Source organism: Megalopta genalis, chromosome 4 (genome assembly GCF_051020955.1).
Source record: "Megalopta genalis isolate 19385.01 chromosome 4, iyMegGena1_principal, whole genome shotgun sequence".
NCBI classification, from domain to species: Eukaryota; Metazoa; Arthropoda; class Insecta; order Hymenoptera; family Halictidae; genus Megalopta; species Megalopta genalis.
This window is the reverse complement of record NC_135016.1, coordinates 19,523,830-19,539,820: the sequence shown is the minus strand read 5'-3', so window position 1 is coordinate 19,539,820 and position 15,991 is coordinate 19,523,830. Positions and strand designations below refer to the sequence as shown.

The window sequence follows — 15,991 nt, the reverse complement described above, 5'->3', positions numbered from 1 at the left end:
ACCCTATCACGGTACATAATAATCGTATTAACGTTAATGTTTTTGGCATCTTCGAAATACACAAATAGACTTTGGTATAAAACTTCTTTTTTTTTCTTTGTTTGATAGTGTTCAAGGTGCGTGATAACGACGCGCACGCGCGCACGGCGTATACAACGTCGTCGTCTTCGTCATCGTCGTCGTCGTCGTCGTCGTCGTCGCGGCGCCGTGGCCGGTGTGTCGTCTCCTCCGCCTCTCGTTCGCACCAGTGGTCGGCGTCGCGTCGCCGCGCGCGCCCCGAAAATTCCTGTTTGCTTTCCGCTTTGGACAGTTTCTCCCGGTCCAGGAGAAAAGAGGAGGACCTTGTTAGTTTCTAGGAGAGCGGCCGCCGATCTAGCAGAGCTTGTCCAGCCACCAGAGCTTGCAGGTGGGCGCGCCTCTCCTTCTGCGGCGTTTCTTGCTGGACGGGTCGACCGCCTTCTTCACGAACCTGATGTTGTACGGGTCCTCGGCCAGCTCCGGGTACAGCTGCGCGTCGTGGATGTACTCGCCCTCGTAGTTCGACGCGGAGCCGGACTTCAGGATCTCGTCCTGCTCGGCGACCATCCACTCGATGGTGGACGGCGTGTTGGCCTTGAGCGCCTCGCGCTCCCGGTGCCAGGCCTTGCGGATGGCGGTGGCCTTCGCGTGGTGGAGCAGTCTTTGTTTCTCTTTCTCGGCGGTGGTGCCGTAACGGAGGTTCACCACGTAGCTAGCCCCGTGGATCTTCACGTCGATCAGCGAGCTGCTGCCGCTGCCGTTCTCGCTCTCGTGGAACGTCGTGTTCACCTGGCCGCCGAGTCGCTTCAGCTGGCCCCTATCTTCGCTCGCGCGCCACGTCTCCTCCTTCACGAAGTAGAAGGCGTCCTGCTGCGCGCTGTGCACCACGAACGTGAACGGCAGGAAGTACGACCGGTTGAACACCGACGTGAACACGTCGCCGTAGATCGCGTTCGCCGTCGGCACGCTGGACACCACCGCGAGGCCGTCGCCGGTCCTCGAAACCAGGATCCCTTTGCCGAACGGAGGATCCGCGGCCGCGCCCAGCCGGCTCGGGATCAGCTCGCTGGTGTCCTTCTTCAGGGCGGAGCGCGGCGGCGCGGACAGGCTGACCGCGTCGCCGGAGTGCCGCTGCGCGATGTGAGCCAGGAAGCCGGACTGCACGCCGAGGTTGCGCGTTCGCTTCTTCTTGCCGAAGATCGAGGTGCCCGGGTCCAAGGCAGGCGGCACCAGGCTGTCCGGCAGCTCGTCGGGGAACAGCTGCGGCGCCAGGCTCTTCAGGTCGTAGCCCAGGTGCTTCAGCCATGATATGTGATCTGAAAGACGCGTCGAACATTGGTGTCTCTCTCCCTCTCTCTCTCTCTCTCTCTCTCTCTCTCTCTCTCTGTGTGTCTCTTGGATACAGTTATTGCGGATGCTAAATCACGGGACCGTCGCTCTACAGACGCCGTTTGGTTTCAGAAGCCAGGCTCTACCGCGAGAGCGCATCAATATTGACCCCCCCTCCCCCCCGAACCTATGCAAGCTATTAATCTTGCACAAAGCGATTGATCTCGATGAAGATACCCGGTCCTTACCTGTAGGTTGGTTCGGTCTGTCCGTGTGCCTCACGTCAATAGGGTCGTTCCCGTTGAACCTGTACAAATGCAGGTGAGTCGGCGTGTCCACCCTGTCCAACACGTTCTCCCAGAGCGGTGACATCCATTGGCCGATCAACGGGTCGTAGACCTTGCCGTTCGGCATGTGCACCAACGATGTTACCTGCGAATTTGTTCATTGTAATCTTCGGGAATCGTCGGCGATTCTCGCGCGAACGAGGCGGTTAGGAAACATCGGCGTTCCCTGATAGTAATCAGGGAATATAATACAATATAATATAATATAATATAATATAATATAATATAATATAATATAATATAATATAATATAATATAATATAATATAATATAATATAATATAATATAATATAATATAATATAATATAATATAATATAATATAATATAATATAATATAATATAATATAATATAATATAATATAATATAATATAATATAATATAATATAATATAATATAATATAATATAATATAATATAATATAATATAATATAATATAATATAATATACTGTAATATAATAATATTTATTAATATAGTATAATAATCAATAATCTCACCTTGTCCAAGAGTCCTCCGCAGAAGTCGACGGGCAGATAAAGATAGGGGTTCGAGTCGTAAACGATATGTCCGTAGGGCGATCTCATGATCTCCCTGATGCCTTCGCCGTACTGGCTGAAGATCATGATAGGCGTGCCACACTGATCGGTGGCGATGTAATACTTGTGCCTGTAGACCTGCGCGTAGATCAGGTGTCCCCTGTCGTCGTAGACCAATGACATCAGCTTGCCGTCGCGCGGACTGTAGATCTGGCTGACCTCGTGCGGACGTTTCTGATTGTTATAGAAGAACTGCGTGACGTTCCCGTAATTGTCCTTCCTGGTTGCCAAACGATCCAGATGATCGTAGTAGTAGCGAACGTCGAAACGGCCGCGTTTACTGGCGCGTACCAGAAGACCTTTGGCATTGTAATTGAACCTCTCTTCACGGGCATTTTGCACCACCAGTCCTCTATTGTCGTACTTGTAGAGACCCTCGCCGAACTTCAGTATTCTATCCATGTTATTGTACTCCATCGGTATCGTGTTCCCTCTGTAGGTCAACGACAGCATGTTCCCGTTAGCGTCGTACTTGAATCCCCACGGCTCCTGAGCCTCGACACCGGTCAGCTGACCGTCGCAGTCCCACGTGTAGTTCTTCACGTTCGTGTACGTGTTCACGGCGACGTTGCGCGTGTACGTCCTGGTCTGATTGATGCGACCGCGCGAGTCGTGAGCGAATTCCATCCTGAAGACCTCCAGCTGATGAATCGTCAGGGTGACCTGCGTCTCCAAGTACCTCTCGTCGGTGATCCGCGAGAACAGCGCGGTACCGTCGGACACGGTGGTCTCGTTGCTCTGCGGCCTCGCGATCTTGAACTGTCCGATCTGCTCCAGCATGCCTGTCCTCGGACTGTAGGCCATCGTGTGGGCGGGCAACGTTTGCCCCCCGATTCTGCCCTGGACGTTGATCAGCCTGAAGTTCGAGTCGTAGTCGAAGGTGAATTTCGCGTTGCTGAGACCGGTCTTCGCCCCGAAATCGATGCGTTCCTCGACCAGCAGGCCGGCGCTGTACTGGTAGTCCCATTTGTACTCGACGTCCCTCTCCGAGTGGATCACTTCCGACGGGAGGCCGCTGTCCGTGTACCGGATCTCGCTCTTCCCGTCGCCGTGCACCACTTCGGCAAGCTGGCCGGAAGTGTGGTATCTGTAGACGATTCTAGCTCCGTCGCCCGGGAACACCGTTTGCAGCAGATTGCCGTCGTGGCTGTAGTGTTGAAGATAGGCACGGATGCTGCCCGGCGGAGTGTACGTCACCCTCAGGAAGCCCAGGGAGGCGTGGCAGGAGAACGAGTGCTTCGTTCCCGAGGGAAGTATGATGTGACGAAGGCCGCCGTCGTCGTCGTACTCCAAGGAGAAATTCCGGTCGCTGGCTAGCGTGATGTTGGAGAGGATGTTCAGGCTGTTGTACGTGTACCGTTTGGTGCCGTCCTGGCTGTTGGTCACCTCGGCCAGCTGGCCGTGGCGATCGTAGCCGTAGGACTCGTCCGAAACGCCCCATTTCCAACTTTCGATGCGGTTGAACCTGTCGTAAGTTATGCTCAGGTTGCAGCCTTGCTCGTGAGGCTGCCAGGTCAACGGTAGCCCGGCTGCGTCGAAGGTGACGGTCAGCAAAGGGTTCCTCGTTTTGTCGTAGAACGTTTCGCGGCTGAACGCTTGCTCGAACTCCACGCCTATCACTCTGGTGTCGTTCACCCAGATCTCTCTGTTCAGGGTTTGCTGGAAGTGGCTCACGTCGCCGACCAGGTTGTACGTGGTCGTCATGGTGTTCGTCAGCTCTCCGAGAGACATCAACTGGTAGCTCCACATTGGTAGCATTTCGGCTTCGACCGGCAGCGCGGCTTCCAACAGAGGGTGCTTCGTCGTTGGGGCACTGAGCACTCGGCCGCCACCAGGGAGAAGGACCTCGAGGCTGCTGTTGGTGAACGCGATCGCCTTCTTGATCTTGGCACCTGCGAATCGGAATTGTTCTTTAGATTATGCCGATGGTGACGCTGCTCGACGAAATCAAACTGCTTTTCTGATTTTATAAAGACGCTGTGAAGTTCTTGTGGAGATTTATTTGCCGATCAAAGATCCGAAAAACGAATTGCTCCGTCAACTTCAGTTCTCGAAAAAAATGAACTTTTGTAAAAATTTAAAATTGTCGATAAAAATGTGGTATGGAAAGTATAAACTTAGTTAGTTGGAAAGTTCTAATCGATCTCAAAAGATAGAGGAAAGTTTTATGAACATAGTGGCATGCAATTTATTAATTGTTTTTGGTCCTAAATAACTATAAATTTTAGAGGTAGAGTTTTTGTGCAGGGCAAACAACTTTTCGTAAAAGTAGAAAAATATCGCGAAGAAATTGCGCACCTCGACAATTTTTAAAACTTTGACATTAATTTATTGCTATTTAGGAGCAAAAACAACGAATAAATTGCATGCCACTATATTCGGGAAACTCTCCCCTATATTTTAACACCGATTAGAACTTCCTAACGTTCTTGGAAAATTTTGGATTTTTACAAAAGCGCGTTATTTCCCGAAAACCAAGAGCGATGGAGCAATTCGGTTCTCGGATCCTTGAACAGTAAGCGAAGCTCCACAAGAATTTCACAGTGGCTATAGACCACACAGAATCAAATCCCTCGAATCTCACCGTCGGTGATGGTCAACACCTTCGACCTCTCGTTCTTCATGTTGAACTCCACGGCTCGCTGTTTGTCGCCCTTGGACAGCGCCTGCAGAGGAGCGGAGACCTTCACCGACAAGCCTTCGTCGCCGGACAAGTCCGAAGAGAGCTTCAGCCTCTCCCCGGTAGGTAGGATCACGTCGGTGACGCGACCAAGACCGTCGTAATTGTAAATATACGTCTCTCCGCCCTGCAACAAACAGGACAACAATACTGAACAACAATGCTCCGGGATCTAGAAAACCCATCGAATGTCCATACTCACCCCTGATCGGCTGGTCAGCAACCCCGTGGACCCATCGTATCCAAGAACGATCTCTGATCTACCCCTTTCGGTGAGCTTCTCCAGGAATCCGACAGCCGAGATCTTCAGACCGGACTTGTGATCCTGAGTGTTCTCTATCGAACTGACCACGCTGTTGTAGTCCCTGAGGAACTGGATCTTGTTGCGAGCGCTGTCGGTCACGGTGGACAGTTTCCCCAAGCTGGTGTTCTTGCTGTAGAGGAACGAGTAGCGCGTCTTCCCGGAGGTCAGATCCTTGGTGGAGCTGTGCTGACCGTATCGGTTGAACACGTAGATCTCGTTCGTCGGCGGGAACGGAATATGGAACTCCCCGCTTTCGTCGAGATTGGGAAGATACGGCTGAAGCGCCAGGATGTGCAGGCTGCCTTGGTCCGCCACGTGCAGGATACCGTCGGGGGAGATAGCGATGGCGGAGATCGCGGTGAACTTGGCGTTCGAGGACAGCAAGGTCTCCGTGCTGCTGGTGTCGTCGGTGCAGGAGCAGCTTTCCAGGTCCTTGGTGCTGGGTGTGGTGTTGTTGCACTCGCACTGGCCTCGCAGCCTCTCCTGCTGCTGGCCAGCGAAATGCGACATCTTCCCGGAGCTGTCCACCACTCTGATCGTGTTCACCCTGTGGGAGTCGCTCTCCGCGATGTAGAGTTCGCCGGTCGGGCTGAAGCTGACGGCGAGCACCGAGCCCAACACCTCGTCCGGCTTCTTCGAGTTCGCGACGCTGCTTGCGTTCGCTTTAGCCGCTTCCCCGTCGTTGCCGTTGCTGTTGCTGGCGCAGTGCAAAGGCGTCCCGGCCACCACCCGCACTTTTAGATCGCTGGTCAGCTTCAGGACTAGCCTGTCGTCGATAAAGTGCAGCGAACCGTCGAGCGGGCTCAAGGTCAATCCTGTCGGCCATTGCAGCTGAGCCTGGTGAGCGGATATCGCGCCAACGCACGGCGCCGGGGACCAGTGGTTATGGTGTCCATGGTGACCCACCAGAGTGTGGATGATGCCGTGCGGGTCCACCGCTCGGATGTTCCTGCCGTCCGCGATGTACATCGTCTTGTCCGCCGCAATCGCGATGCCTGAAAAACGGAGCGCGTTTATTGGACGAAGTTTCGTGGGTCGACGAGTCTACGTTCTTGGACACATACGATGACTTAATTGAATTTTTGCGACACTAAGGCGTTATTAAAAATTGTTGTGTCATGTTTGGAAATAATGTTAACGTTATCGGATTTTGTTTATACTTATGAAACTCTGGAATCTTTGCATCCAAAGCCGAATCAACGCAAAATTTAAAATAACTTTTCCGACCCAGGGTTTTCCATTTTGTATGACCCAAAGTGCATTTTATGCGTATGAAATTGAATATCGTGACCCGTGCAACAGTTACGCTTTCGATAGCTCTTTAAATACAAACAAATTTGATTGATAACATTATTTTCAGACGTGACGTAACAATTTTATAATGACGCCTCGGAGTTGTCACTCGAGTGCAAAGGGTTAACCTTTGAGGCACCACTAAAATTGTTATATCACGTTCCAAGATAATTTTTATATCAGCAAAGTTCAGATTTAAAAAATTGTTGAAAGTGTAACTGTTGCACGAGTCACCGCAAGAGTCAATTTCATACGCATAAAATGCACTTTGTCATACAAAATGGAAATACTATAAATCAGAAAAATTATTTTCGATTTACAGTTAAAATGGCTTCGAGTGCAAAGGGTTGATAGCGTAATTGTTGCACGAGTTACAAAATTCTATTTCATATAAAATGGAAAAATGCTATAGGTCGGAAAAATTATTTTCGATTTCGAGTTAAAATGGCTCCGACTGCAAAGGGTTGAACGAGCTTAATGGTCGAAAAGCTCGAGGTCGCCATGTTACCTTTCGGATGAGCCAGTTTCGCACGAATGGCCGGCCCCTCGTCGCCGCAGTGGCTCTCATCGCCAGGGATGCATCTTTCGCCGCTGCCGACGACCGGCTCGATGTTGATGCTGGGACTCTGCACAACGTCCAGGGTCAACGCCTTCAATATCTGGTGTTTCTCGGGATCGCTGATGTAAAGGTGTCCGTCGGCCGGGGAGACGCACAAGTAGTACTGATAAGCCACCTGTGTCGCGCTGCAACATCAAATTATGCGCGTTTACAAGAACCGCCGCGTGCGCTCCGCCCTGCGCAGGGTACAGTAATGTCTCTCCAATTGACGCTCAAATCGTACACAAAAATAGATTATTTGGAAATAGGAGATTTATATAGTTTTCTTTTATACTACTACTTTTCATAGTTAGTGGTGCGATTAGATTTAATCGCATCTGTCCTTCCCAAATTGTCCATTTTTGTTTCCAAGCCGAGCGTCAATTAGGAAGAATTTACTGTACAGTAATGTCTCTCTAGTTGACGCTCGGGTTGTCCACGAAAATAGACAATTTAGGAAGAGGAGATACGATTATTCGATCCTTCTGGTTCATTTTTATAGTCACGAATTGTCACGGCGGTTTGGACGTGGCCGTCATTGATCTGCGAGGTCGGCACATTACTACAGTAATGTCTTTCTAATTGACGCTCAGATTGTCCACGAAAATAGACAATTTTGCGAAAGGAGATACGATTGTTCGAGCCTTGTGACTCGTTTTTTATAGTTCTCGATTGTCAACAACTATAAAAACGAGCCGCAAGAGCCTCGAATAATCGTATCTCCTCTTCCCAAATTGTCCATTTTAGTGGACAATCCGAGCGTCAGTGTGGGAGCCATTTCTATATTTCGGTCTCGCGGTGCGCCGGGAAGCACCGATTTCCGAGAGATCGCAAGAGACCCACCTCAGGATCAGAACGGTGTAGACGTTTCCCTCGGGCGTAATCCTCCTGACGAGATTGAAATCTCCGACGTAGATGCTGCCGTCGGGCCCGCTGGTAAGCGCCACCGGCGTCAGCAACCTCGCGTCCTTGGCGAGGCCGTTGCAATCCTGGCAGACGAGGTTCCTCTGCAGGCCAGTGCCCATCACGACCTTCACGGTCCTCGGATACTGCTTTAGGTGCAGCGTGGTGCCGTCCCCTTTCTGCAGTATGCCCTCGTGGAAGTTGTAGTGATGATGGATGTCGAGGCCCCAGCCGCCGATGTCCGAGATGTCGACGTCGAATCCCTGCATGCTGGCCGTCTGGGTCTCCCATATCACCGATGTGCAAGTGGAGTGCTGATAGCCGATCGAGATCCTCGCCTGCGCCACCCCGTACACCTTCTGCTTGTAAACGTTCCGTTTATTCCAAGCGAACGTGTGGGTCAGATTCGGGTCCGCCTCGTAGGTCTTCGTGTGCAACGAGCCCTCGATCTCCACGTGCACGTGCACGTGCGTCAGCGACTTCGGGATGAACGGGCCGGTCAGCTGCATCCTGACGGTGGACAGGTAGCCGGCCGCCTGGCTGCTCTGGTACATCAAGTGGAGGTTCGAGCCCGGGATCGCGATGCTCTCCTGGACGATCTGTAAGAGAACGGTCGGGGAGACCCGGTCACTCGAAAATCTTGTTTACGACGCCTGTGGACGTATTTGAATTTTAAATCAGCCGGCGAACTTCAGCTTTTCCTACGACGGCTGGGCCTCCGACCGGGCACAGATGCGGACGCACAGACACATACATACACCTGCACCCGAGGAGGTAAGCTGCTACAAAGTGTCCGACGCTGTTATGCAGCCTCTGATCTTGCATGCGTTTCGGGGAGCCGGTCCAAATAACAGATTGGAGTTTGATGGCTTGACCTGCCGCGGTATAGCCGCTGGACAAGATACGGATGCTAATGCCGGCCGGAATTTAGAGTATCCAAACCCCCGGGCTGGGTGTCGCTTTTTCGGGATCATATTCTTTCGGAAAGAGTTGGAAAGATTGTCTTTTGGTGTTGGCGCGATCTTTTCGATGCGATTGTTGCTCATGAGTTGGATGAATTTAGAACTCTTTTATCGTGAAATTTAACTATATGTGGACCTTTTTGGACACCGAATGCAGGTTCAGTGTCAAAAATTTAGGACTGACTAGATTCTTCTCTTTTTCAATTCTGCAGATTTTGGAGGCTTTTTCACGGGGAATTTTCGAGTAAATTATATTACTGGGGCAAAGATTATGATATTTATTATAATTAATAAATATTATTAATATTATTATTATATTAATAGTATTTACTATTATTTATTATTGATATTATTATAATATTAATATTATTTACTATTATTTATTATTGATATTATTATAATATTAATATTATTATTAATATTATTATAATATCAATATTATTTACTATTATTTATTATTAATATCACTATAATATTAATACTATTTACTATTACTTATTATTAACCCTTTGCACTCGATTGGTGACTCCGAGGCACTACTAAAATTTGTTACATCACCTTTCAAGATAATTTTGATATTAACAAAGTTTAGATTTAAAAAATTATTAAGAGCGTAACTGTTGTGCGAGTCCCAAGAGTCAATTTCATACGCATAAAATGCATTTTGTCATATAAAATATAAATACTATAAGTCAGAAAAATGATTTTATATTTACAGTTAAAATAGCTTCGAGTGCAAAGGCTTAATATCATTATAACATTAATATTACTTACTATCAATTATTTCAAATTAATAAACTACAAAATCTAAATGAATTCGACCTTCTCATTTTTGCGAGGCAATGCGCGTCGGCCATTGTTACGGTCGGTAGACTCTAGCGTTGTTTATGCGCAAGAATGCATTACGGAAATGCCAAGTGAAACATCGACGACGGGATTAATAAAAAAAAGAAGCGATACGAATCGGTCTAGTTTACCTGACTTTCTGCGAATACTACGCTCTTGCCGGGCAGCCCGCCCACCTTTTCGGGCATCCAGGTGCTGATGATGATCGGCCTGAGCAGCTCGTGATCGTGTTCGAGGCACGGGCCGTGCTCGCTAAATAGTCCCATCGAGATCCCTGGGAAGCCTATTATATTGTACGCCATAAATGGTAAGGAACTTAAAAACATAAAACACTTAAGGACGGAACAAAGACGGCACACACGATCAGCAAGTCCTGCGTTATCGTCTACGGAGATGGTCCAAATTATTGATCATGAACAGACGTTTCCGGGAGAAAGAAAAATCGAAACGATCGAAACGCGCGAAACGAGGATAAATTATAACTCGGTGAAATTATAACGAACAATTTTTATCGCACACGCGCATGGGGAACGGATTTCCTCTGACGCCGACGGCTTCAAATTATTTCTAAATTATTGACCGTGCGACGGCTACGCTCGCGAAATCAGGTCAGCGATTAATGATTACGATTACTAATTGCGTGTAATCCGGTATCCACGACTACATGATTCGCCGGAGTAATCAAAGCAAATGTAATCGGTAACCGGCGTGGATAATTCGATAATAATAATCGTTAACCGCGTAACATTCGTATCACGGATTACAAATTACCGATTAATGCTTAGCATCGCCGCGATTACTTTGATCAAACAATTCGGACTACGCCGTAAGTGTCGTTCCTCCTCCGCGAGGAGGAACAAGTCAACGCGTCGGCGGCTCCTTTAACCTTTTAGACACGACGCGCCACTGTAGTGGCTTTCGCGGATATCATCTTTTAGAACGACACGCCACTATAGTGGCTTTCGCGGATGTCATCCCTTTGGACGACGCGCCACTATAGTGGCTTGCTCTGGTAGCTCTCATCGTTTGAACCAAATAATCGTCTTCATATGCATTGTTTCATACTTCTTTTGTCTTCACATCGATTTACAACAGTCTACAGGGTGTCCCAAAAATGTCTCGCAATCCGGACATGGCGGGTTCCTCGGATCATTTGAAGCAACTTCTTTCTTTACAAAAATGTTCTCCGAGGCACCGTTAACGAGTTATTAACGAAAAACAGTGACCAATAAGAATCGAGTACGGCTGACGCGAGGCGGCCCAGCCAACCAGCGCGCGAAGCCCAGTTCCGCTCATTGGCTCGATCGCCTCGCGCCAGCCGAGCTCGCCTCAATCAACAAAGTTTGATGTAGAAAAATTGTTGAAAGCGTAATTGTTGTACGAGTCGCCGCAAGACGAAATTTTACATGCATAAAATGCACTTCGTGCATTTCCCATAAAATGGGAATTACTGTAAGCGAGCATAATTATTTTTGATTCGCGGTTAAAACGACTTCGAGTGCAAAGGGTTAATATAACAGGTTCCGTTCGAGATGTTTAGTCAATGATTTACGAGTAATTTTCGGTCGTCACGTCGGAGGAGGCTCAGCCAGCGCGGCGGCACTCATGTTTAATGCATGCGTCTCCGCTATGAAAAGCTTCTCAGCCATTTATTCGTCTCGTTAACAGAGGGGGCGGCCCGGCGGGGTCCGGGCCGGGACGAGGGGAGGGGGGAGGGTGACGATAATGGGGCAGCCGCGATACAACGTGAACGAAATACGAAAAAAAGTACCGAAAAACGAAACGGAAACATAATATAGGGGTTAATACTTACCGACAGCTGGGCTGGGGGGTTGGTTCGATTTATGGGGCTGGCCGTCCATGTTAAGGGTCATCACCACGGGAGGCAGAACCACTATTTGATTCCACGGCACGAACACCGTTCTCGTAAGGGGTATGAAGGGGCTGCGCTGGAACTGAAGCGTCACTGCACCGCCGCCGTTGACCAGCACGTCAAACCTGATCGAAGTAGGTGAATGCATTTCAAACTATACCACACCGTTTCCGGTATTACGTCGCGCGGGTGCCCAAAGCGATCGATAAAGGACAACCAAGCCGGTTTCTAGCTCGACCGTGACCGATTCGAGCCGGCCAGTTTTCGATAACCGAGATATCACTGTACCGAGTGATACCGATTGTACTACTACCGGCGAGCTTCGTGGGAAACGTGTTACGCGCTCGGAATTTCATTTTTAACACGGCTCGGACGTTACTCGTTCGTCCTTTGGTCTTAGTATTGGAGCGTTGTTGAGGAAATGGAACGGTTTGAAGTCGTGGCCGAACGGAGAACCAACAAGTCGATGCACCGGTAACAGGGTCGCAAACCAGGATTTGTTCATTTCCATTGGATTTATTGTTTGGAAGTCACCGACCGTCTCGTTATCTCGAAATCTGTCGACGGGCGCGGTAAATTCTCCCTAATTGACGCGCTGTTTGTACACAAAAATGGAGAATTTGGAAAGAGGAGATGCGAATTGTATATTTATACGACCATCGCCGACTATAATCGTACGATTATAGTCGGTGATGGTTAATAATTATAAAAACGAATCGCAAGGCTGGAATGATTGTATCTTTTCTCTTTTCAAATTAGACATTTTTGGGCATAATCTGGGCGTCGATTAGAGAGAACTTATTGTACTGCGAGGAACTGGTATAATTACTCAACTTTCTTGTGGTGTACAGTAAATTCTCTCTAACTGTCACTCAACGTGTACAGTAAATTCTCTCTAACTGTCACTCAACGTGTACAGTAAATTCTCCCTAATTGACGCTCAGATTGTGCACAAAAATGGACAATTTGGGAACAGGAGATACGATTATTTGAGAATTGGTAAACGTAAAGATAAACCTCAAGGCTATCTCCTAAATTGTTCACTTTTGTGCGCAATCCGAACGCGAATTAGGGAGAAATTACTCTAATCTGAGCGTCAATTAGGGAGAATTTAGTGTGCTGCGAGGGACGCGTCTAATCATTCAACTTCCTTGCCGTGTATAGTAAATTTTCTCCAATTGTCACTCAAAGTGATAGATAAACATAGATAAACAATTTGCGAAGAGGATACGCGATTATTCGAGCCTTTTACAGCCACCGTTTCTCAACAACTACAAAAACGAGCCACAAGGCTCAATAAATCGCATCTCCTCTTCCCAAATTGTCCATTTCTGTTTCCAAACCGAGCAACGTCAATTAGGGAGCAAGTCCCTAGCAGAAGGTCACCAAACCAAAAGTCTCCCGACGACTCGCATCGCAGCACCCTCGAACAAGTTCCACATATATATATATATATAATATTTATCGGCGCGACGGGCGTTAATAACCGGCAATCTATTAGCGCGCGTAGCGCCGGAATTCATTGAAGGTGAATGGAAACGGTTCGAAGCCCGGGCCCGAGTTTCGGATTACCCGACGCGGCCCGTCGGTCTGACGCGACGGGCTCGCCCGGGATTTCGTCGCGATACAATCTCGCGTTCGCAGTTTCACCGTATTATGGTAAAATTTCGACAGCTATCGGGATAGCGGCTGTGACGGCGGTGGAAGGGGTAGGTGGCAGGGGGGTGGTAGGGGGTGGGCACAGTGGGCACAGTCGGCGGGAAAGGAGTGGGAGAAACGGAGGTCGGACTAATCACGCAGGTTTGCACGGAGTAATTAGGAAGCTTTCGACATCATTAGCTGGGGCTTTGATGTGGTTTGCCGGGCCAACTCCTCCGGCTCCGTGTTTCAGGATTATCCTCGCCGGGATTACTATATACCTGTTCGATATATAGGTGTTGCGCGGCGTCTCCGTCCACCTCCCACTCTCTCCCCACCCTTCATTACAATGCAGCCTTGATCCTATTACGAAGAACGTCCAAGCTGGCGTGCACGGTTCCCGCCTATCGTCGTGCGCAAATACTAATGTCACGCATACGGTTCCGCCGATGCGCCAACAGGGAAACTATCATCCGCGAGCGGAAAGGATAACGCGTGTCCTCTCGCCTTTGTTCCTGCCGCGTGTTCCTCATGCGGGACTCCCGGCGCCCAGCATCCGAACGACCCCTATCCGTCATACCGAGATACGTTGCGACGCGTGCATCGACGTATTGGGTCGCGTGATACGCGTTTCCGCGACGGTTTTATTTTCGCGCTGAATCGTCGTCGGCTTGATATTAGCGGTTTCGGTCATTTGTGTTTTGCAATGGAGCTGATTCAAGGAGGAGTGAAATGGAAGATTTGACCATGAAGGAAACAATTCGGCGACTATTAAAACGAGGCTCAAATGATCGTCCCATTTTTATTATCTCAAATTGTCCATTTTTGCTTACGGTAAGTTCTCCTCAATTTTTCCGCAAGCTTGCGAACAAAAATGGATGATTCGGGAAGAGGAGATACGATTACTCGAGTCACCTTGTGGCTCGTTTTAACCCTTTTATCCCTAATCTTTAAAAAGAGGAGACGCGATTATTGGAGCCAGGCGGCTCGTTTTTATAGTTGTCGATTATAAAAACAATTATAAAAACAATATTTTATAAAATATAATTTCACCGAAAGCCAGCTAAATAATACCGATTGAGCTTGAGTAGTCCTTTCGGTGGAAACGGCGCGTCTTTGACCGCGATTTGCACAGCGTTCTCGAATGAATGGAATGCACGAGCGGTGAATGCGTGGCTTGTGCCGTTCTACGGCACTGCTAACAGGCATCTTGTCACTTATCTCTTGATTAGAGCATAATGTAAGCCACGTCACCTTAGGTCCGCGATGAATTGAGATTGCGGAAATGGTACCTTTGAGGACGAGCCGGTCTCAATGAAGAGGTTCATCTAGTTGACCGTTTAAACGAACGAAAGACGCGCCATCGCGTTTCAAGCACCCTACTTCTATAGGCTGATGCAGTAAATTTCCCACCAATTGACGCTCAGATTGTACACAAAAAAAAGGACAATTTGGAGGTAGGATTGCTCAAGCCTTGCGGCTCGTTTCTATAGTTACCGATTGTCAAGAACTGTAAAAACGAGGTGTGAGATTATTTAATTTTTATTTTAATAATCGTGTCCCCTCTTCCGGGATTGTCCATTTTTTGTGCGCAATCCGAGCGCGAATTACGGAGAATTTACTGTACTTTTCGAGCTCATCTTCGCGCCGACGATTTGAGAACGCTGTATTCGCGCGAGGATTCATTCGTGAGAAATTCAAATTCGACGAATTTATCGGAGTTACAATTTGGAGAAGGTACAGAATACAGTCTCTCTAACTGACGCTGAGATTGTGCACAAAAATGGACGATTTGAGAAGAGGAGACACGATTATATATTTATACGATCATACGATTATAGTCGCCGATTGTCAATAATTATAAAAACGAGTCGCAAGGCTGGAATAATCGTATCTTCTTTTTCTAAATCGTCCATTTTTGGGCATAATCTGAGCGTCAATTAGAGAGACATTACTGTACAGTAAATTCTTCCTAATTGACGCTCGGCTTGGAAACAAAAATGGACAATTTGGGAAGGGGAGATGCGATGAAATCTAATCGCATCTCTACCTATAAAAAGTAGTAGTATAAAAGAAAACTATAAATCTCCTTTTCCCAAATAATCTATTTTCGTGGACAATCTGAGCGTCAATTAGAGAGACATTACTGTACAGTAAATTCTTCCTAATTGACGCTCGGCTTGGAAACAAAAATGGACAATTTGGGAAGGGGAGATGCGATGAAATCTAATCGCATCTCTACCTATAAAAAGTAGTAGTATAAAAGAAAACTATAAATCTCCTTTTCCCAAATAATCTATTTTCGTGGACAATCTGAGCGTCAATTAGAGAGACATTACTGTACAGTAAATTCTTCCTAATTGACGCTCGGCTTGGAAACAAAAATGGACAATTTGGGAAGGACAGCTGCGATTAAATCTAATCGCACCTGTAACTATGAAAAGTAGTAGTATAAAAGAAAACTATAAATCTCCTATTTCCAAATAATCTATTTTTGTGTACGATTTGAGTGTCAATTAGAGAGACATTACTGTATTTAGAAAAATACGGGACGCAATAACAACTGGTAAACTTACACCGAGGCCGGTATTTCGCAGGACAGG

The 15,991-nt window shown here is 47.9% G+C and overlaps 1 protein-coding gene across 9 annotated transcripts in view; it reads right to left on the bottom strand.

Annotated features, from left to right (window-relative positions):
• Window positions 1-372: 372 nt before the first annotated feature.
• The window catches only part of Ten-a (Teneurin-a transmembrane protein), a 1,349,343-nt gene continuing 1,333,724 nt past the window's right edge, over window positions 373-15,991 (bottom strand). For 8 of the 9 annotated variants that reach the window (XM_033473288.2, XM_033473287.2, XM_033473290.2 and 5 more), the window contains 9 exons: window positions 11,691-11,875; window positions 10,009-10,160; window positions 8,010-8,668; window positions 7,077-7,312; window positions 5,174-6,270; window positions 4,876-5,098; window positions 2,193-4,183; window positions 1,596-1,779; window positions 373-1,334 (listed from right to left, as the gene is read on the bottom strand). In XM_033473288.2, coding sequence (XP_033329179.2) covers window positions 373-1,334; window positions 1,596-1,779; window positions 2,193-4,183; window positions 4,876-5,098; window positions 5,174-6,270; window positions 7,077-7,312; window positions 8,010-8,668; window positions 10,009-10,160; window positions 11,691-11,875 — 5,689 coding nt within the window. The remainder of the gene's footprint in view (window positions 1,335-1,595; window positions 1,780-2,192; window positions 4,184-4,875; window positions 5,099-5,173; window positions 6,271-7,076; window positions 7,313-8,009; window positions 8,669-10,008; window positions 10,161-11,690; window positions 11,876-15,991) is intronic. The other variant, XM_033473289.2, reaches the window with a different exon arrangement.